General features: G+C 41.0%; 1 protein-coding gene across 1 annotated transcript in view; it reads left to right on the top strand.

The window, feature by feature from the left end:
* Window positions 1–780: 780 nt before the first annotated feature.
* frem2a (FRAS1 related extracellular matrix 2a) overlaps window positions 781–6,000 on the top strand; it is a 56,849-nt gene continuing 51,629 nt past the window's right edge. Inside the window, exon 1 of the mRNA XM_047805229.1 lies at window positions 781–5,931. Coding sequence (XP_047661185.1) covers window positions 960–5,931 — 4,972 coding nt within the window. The 5' untranslated portion in view covers window positions 781–959. The remainder of the gene's footprint in view (window positions 5,932–6,000) is intronic.

Below are 6,000 nucleotides of genomic sequence, written 5' to 3'. Positions count from 1 at the left end.
TAATTATTATATATATATATATATATATATATATATATATATATATATATATATATATATATTAACGTGGCACATTTATAACAGTGTATCTACAATACACAATATATACATGTGTGTGTGTGTGTGTGTGTGTGTGTGTGTGTGTGTGTGTGTGTGTGTGTGTGTGTGTGTGTGTGTAGATGCTACAGTATATGGTTTGTGTTTAAGCGTGGCACATTTTTAATAGTGTGCCACGCTTAAACACAAACCATATACTGTAGCATATAACCATATAACACAAAACACACACACACATACACACACACACACACACACACACACACACACACACACACACACACACACACACACACACACACACACACACACATATTGTTTTAACGTGGCACATTTATAATAGTGTATCTGCAATAAATATATATATGAATACATGTGTATATATTTTACTGATATTTTTTGATTCGCATCTGTACATTAAAGAAAGACGTGAAACAACAAAAAACAATCTAGACCAATATTCCCAGCCCTTTTCCGAAAGTACAGATAGTGTTTACCTGCTCTAATACAGCCACTTCAACTGGATAGTTGGATTAAGTGTATTAGGAGCAGGAAGAAGGTGATGCTGGATCAGGGATGGGAATGAGACGAACAGATCAAAAACAAGTTGGTGGGCGTGTCCTCCCTGTTCCCCCTTGTCAGTCACATAGGCATATCCAATAGATATGGTCAATGGGCGTGTCGTGCCTACTCACGCTTCTCATACATTCAGTCGAACCAAGTTAAAACTCAGTGCGCGCGCCAGTGGCGTGAGAATGTCGCGCTCTTGGGCTTTTCCAAACTTTTCCTGAGCCGTTTTCTTTCCAAACGTGGATTTTATGAGAGGAGTCATTGGGCTGAAGCGTGAGGTCCTTTTCGAATAATTCAGGCGCATCTCCTGTGAGCGGTCACAGGCTGCAAAAATGCTGGAACTCTTTCTGTGGTTTATTGTCATGCCCTCAGTGGCAGGTAGTTATGGACGCCACGGACTGTCTTACGCGCACAGAGCAGCGCTCTCAGAGGACTCGATACTTGTAGCGAACAACAGGATACGTGTTCCCTTCGGCAGGTCTGTTTTTATTGATCCCATTAATGATCTGGTGATTGAAGTGCAGCCTGGAGACAAGTGCAGCTTAATAGTGTTGGATAATGATCCGCTGTCCCAAAGACCTGGGCATCTTTCTCCCAAAAGGTTCCCGTGTGAATTCGGACCTAATGATGTGAAATACTCGCATTTGGGCTCCAGGAGCCCTGCTGAAGATAGAGTCAGACTGCAACTCAGGTACGACACCCAAACTGATACCGTCATCATACCGTTCATGCTGGAGATACAGGTCCTTTTCACCCAGTTGGAGATAGTTACTAAAAATATGCCTCTCACTGTAGATAAACTCCATGGCATTAGCAATTCAATTGACAGAAGAATACTGGAATTTACATATGATAGAAACTCTGAGCAATGTGAGGTCACATCCTTGGCTGCTAGCAGTGCACTGCCTAGATATGGTGAACTCGCTGATAACAGTAAGAAGTTAGAGCAAATGATGGACTGTGATGCTTTTCTCCTAGCAGATATTCGCTACAAGCATACTTCTATTCACGAGTCCCCAAACAGAGACTACGTTCCAATGGTTGTGGAGCTAAGAAACAAAGAAAATAATTTACTGACGCAAGAGTTTTTTCGTATCATGATACGTATAAGAGAAGGACTGCAAAACAGTCCTCCCAAACCTAGCTTTGTGGCTATGATGATGATGGAAATCGATCAGTTTGTCATGACTGCTTTAACTTCTGACATGTTAGCTGCAGAGGACACAGAATCTGATCCTGATGATCTTATCTTTAACATCACCACCCCCTTCTCTTTTGAAGAAGGTTATATTGTGAGTACCGATGATAGAAATTTACCAATTACATCTTTTTATCAGCGAGATATAAAGGATCTGAAGATAGCATACAAGCCCCCATCTACAGACTCGGACACAGAGAGAATATTTCAGATTGAGTTTGAAGTTTTGGACACAGATGGTGGAGTTTCTGAACCTTTTGCTTTTATGATTGTGATTAAGCCCATGAACACACTTGCACCAGTGGTGACTAAAAACTCAGGGCAGTTGCTGTATGAGGGTCAGTCCAGACCTCTGTTCACTCAGAACAATTTAGAAATCAGTGATGAAGATAACCTGGATAGTGTCAGAATAACTGTTGTAAATGGTCTCCGTCATGGTGATCTCACCATTCTTGGCTCCAGCACAAATTATTTCACACCAGCTGATCTGCAAGTTGGTATTGTTGTCTACCAGCATGATGGCAGTGACACATACAGTGATAACATCATTTTCAGAATGACAGATGGCAAGAATGAGGTGGAGTTTTTGTTCCCGATTACAATTGTTCCAACGGATGATGAACCCCCCATTATAAATGCCAATACGGGATTGGTGGTATTTAAAAACCAAATGATTCCCATTTCACCTCTAATGCTTAGTGCAGCAGATATTGACTCGGAAGATTCCACTATTAAGTTCACTATTGAACCTCCACTCTCAACTATTGGGGAAGTACTGCTAAGGCAATCTGAGGCTCCAAAAGATCCATCCTCATGGAAATTCAATACAGAAGATGGGTTATATGAGAAAACTGTGACAGAGTGGCTACAGAAAGACATTACAGATGGGAAACTTTTCTACAAACACACAGGGCCCCACATCACTGAAACAGTCACTGATCGGTTTATCTTTAAAGCTCAGGATGATGCTGATCCTCCGAATCAATCAGATGAGAACACATTCTTCATTAGGATTCTCCCTATCGATGATGTTCCGCCTGTACTTTTTCCTGGCACATCTTTACAGATGACAGTCCATGAGTATCAAATGACTAGTTTTAACAAGAATGTCCTTCATTACACTGATTTGGATTCTGATGACAGAGATCTGAAATACACAGTAACCCAGCCACCAACTGACACAGACGAAGGTCATCCAGTCAGATTTGGTTCAGTAGTTTTAACAGAGCACCGTGGCACCGAGGTAAGAGAATTCACTCAAGCACAAGTGAATCATCATAAGATTTCCTACAGTCCGCCCGACATCGAGCTTGGCATCACAGCCCATGTCGCACAGTTCCATTTCATAGTTGAAGACACTGCTGGTAACAGTGTAAAAGGAGTTTTCACCATATTGGTGCAACCTGTTAATAACAAACCTCCAGAGATTACTAACACTGGTTTCACAGTCTTTGAGCGAGGTATGCATATACTAACAAGTGCTGAGCTTGATGTTACTGACCTTGATACAGAAAGTAAACAGATTTCCTTTACTTTAAGTCAGAGTCCACAACATGGTCAGGTCCAGCTTAGCTTTACTGATTTAATTAAAGGTAATACTTTTAGACTATCAGATATTTCAGAGGGCAGAATTTCTTATGTCCACAATGGGGATGAGGCGACCAACGATGCTTTTAAACTAGAGGTCAGTGATGGTGTCCATATTGTACCAATTTCAGTAAGAATAGTAGTGAAACCAATTGATGATGAAATGCCAACTTTGACTCTCTCAGAAGGTACTCTTGGCTCTCACCTGTCTGTGTTGGAAAATGGTGCTACTGAAATCACATCCAGTGTAATCCAGGGGAAAGACGAAGACACAGATGACCTCAGGTTGACTTTTATTGTTGAGGATGCCCCTGCATATGGGGAGATCCTGGTGAATGGAATACCTTCCAACATGTTCACCCAAGCTGATATAATCAACGGTTTGGTGACATATTCACATACAAGTGGTGAGATTGGGCTTTCTTCAAAACAGGATAATTTTAACTTAACCCTCAATGACATGTCTGATGAGTGGGCTTTTGGAGGAAATAAAATCACTGGAGTATCCGTTCATGTTACTATTCTCCCAGTTAATAACCAGGCCCCCGTGGTAACAGTGGTTCCTATGTTTAACGTCACAGAGGGAGACAAAAACGTAATTGGAGGCCACCACATTATTGTTCAGGACACAGACACACTCACTGAAGAAATCTTGTGTACTATCGTTGTCCAGCCAAATTCAGGTTATATAGAGAACATCTCTCCAGCACCAGGCTCTGAGAAGTCCAGGTCTGGCACAGCTATTAGTGCTTTTAGTATTAGAGATATCAGTGATGGCCATATCCGCTATGTCCAAAGCATACATAAAGGAGTTGAACCAGTAGAGGATAGATTCACATTCAGATGCTCTGATGGTGTTAACTTCTCAGGAAGACTTGTTTTCCCAATTGTAATTATCCCAACCAATGATGAGAAGCCAGAAATATTTCTGAGAGAGTTTGTAGTGATGGAGGGCATGAACATCATCATTGACATGCCCATCCTGAATGGAGTTGATGCTGATATTCCAGTTGAAAGTTTGACTTTTATCATTTCACAACCACCCAAACATGGTTTTATTCTTGACCAGCTGATCACTGGCTCTCTCCCAGTTACTAACTTTACCTTAGAGCAAATCAAGGAAGCTTCTAGCATTATTTATGAACATGATGATTCTGAGAGCACAGAAGACAAATTTAATGTTATTCTCACGGATGGAAAACATAATGTAGAAAGTACTGTTATGATTATAATTATTGCTGTTGATGATGAGACTCCAAGATTGGCCATTAATGATGGTTTGGAAATTGAAATTGGAGAGACAAAAGAAATAAATAATAAGATTCTGAAGGCAACTGATTTAGACTCTGAAGATAGGACACTTACATTTATAATTCGGCATGGTCCTAGTCAGGGAACTCTACAGAGGAAAACAGAACACGGGTCTATGAAGAACATCACTGTTGGGATGAATTTTACACAGATGGAACTGGACCTGAGTCTTGTTTTCTATACCCACAATGGGCAGGAAGGTATTCGTGACCTTATAAAATTTGATGTTACAGATGGTAGTAATCCACTAATTGACAGATATTTCTACATCACTGTGAGCAACATCGACAGGGTATTTCCTGAAGTTATTAGCAAAGGAGTATCTCTGAAAGAAGGAGGAAGTGTGCTGCTTACCACTGATATACTAAGTACAAGTGATCTCAACAGCCCAGATGAAAACCTGGTCTTCACTATCACCAGAGCTCCTGTGAGGGGACATCTAGAAAGCACGGACACTCCTGGAATGCCCATTGTGTCTTTCACTCAACTTCAGCTGGCTGGAAGTAAAATCTACTACATCCACACTTCAGATGATGAAATCAAGATGGACAGTTTTGAGTTTGAGGTCACTGACGGATATAACCCTGTTTTCCGCACCTTCCGTGTATCAATAGTTGACGTTGACAACAAAAAACCTGTGCTGACAGTACGTGAGCTCCAGGTATTAGAAGATCAGTCTAAACTTATCACACCATTTGAGTTGACTGTAGAGGATCAAGATACAGCAGAGGAATTTCTGAAGTTCACTGTCACTCAGTTGCCTATCCATGGTAAACTGCTCTTCAACAACAGCCGTGCAATTTCCTCCTTCACAAAGCAAGACCTGAATGAAAACTTAATCAGTTACAAACATGATGGCACAGAGTCCTATCAGGACAGCTTTTCTTTCACTGTCACTGATGGAACACACTCTGATTTCTATGTATTTCCTGACACAGTGTTTGAAACTCACAGGCCTCAAGTGATGAAAATCATTATTTCCTCGATAGACAATGGAATACCACAAATTGTGGTGAACAAAGGTGTTCAAACGTTAAAAGTCTTGCCAACGGGCCACCTAGGCTATCCTATCACCAGAAAAGTGCTAAAGGCAGAAGACCGAGACAGCAGCCCAGAGACCCTGGTTTTTCACATCACCACCCAACCAGAGCATGGCTACCTGATCAACCTTCAGAAAGGGAATGAGTCCATTAAAAGATTTACTCAAGGTAAAGTGAGATTTACAATATGTTATTGTCCTGCTTGCATTTATTTGTCTCATCATATTTGTGAAAAAC

This window comes from Tachysurus fulvidraco, chromosome 20 (assembly GCF_022655615.1).
Source record: "Tachysurus fulvidraco isolate hzauxx_2018 chromosome 20, HZAU_PFXX_2.0, whole genome shotgun sequence".
Lineage (NCBI taxonomy): Eukaryota > Metazoa > Chordata > Actinopteri > Siluriformes > Bagridae > Tachysurus > Tachysurus fulvidraco.
Note: the sequence above shows the minus strand (reverse complement) of the source record. Positions and strands in the feature narration are given on the sequence as shown.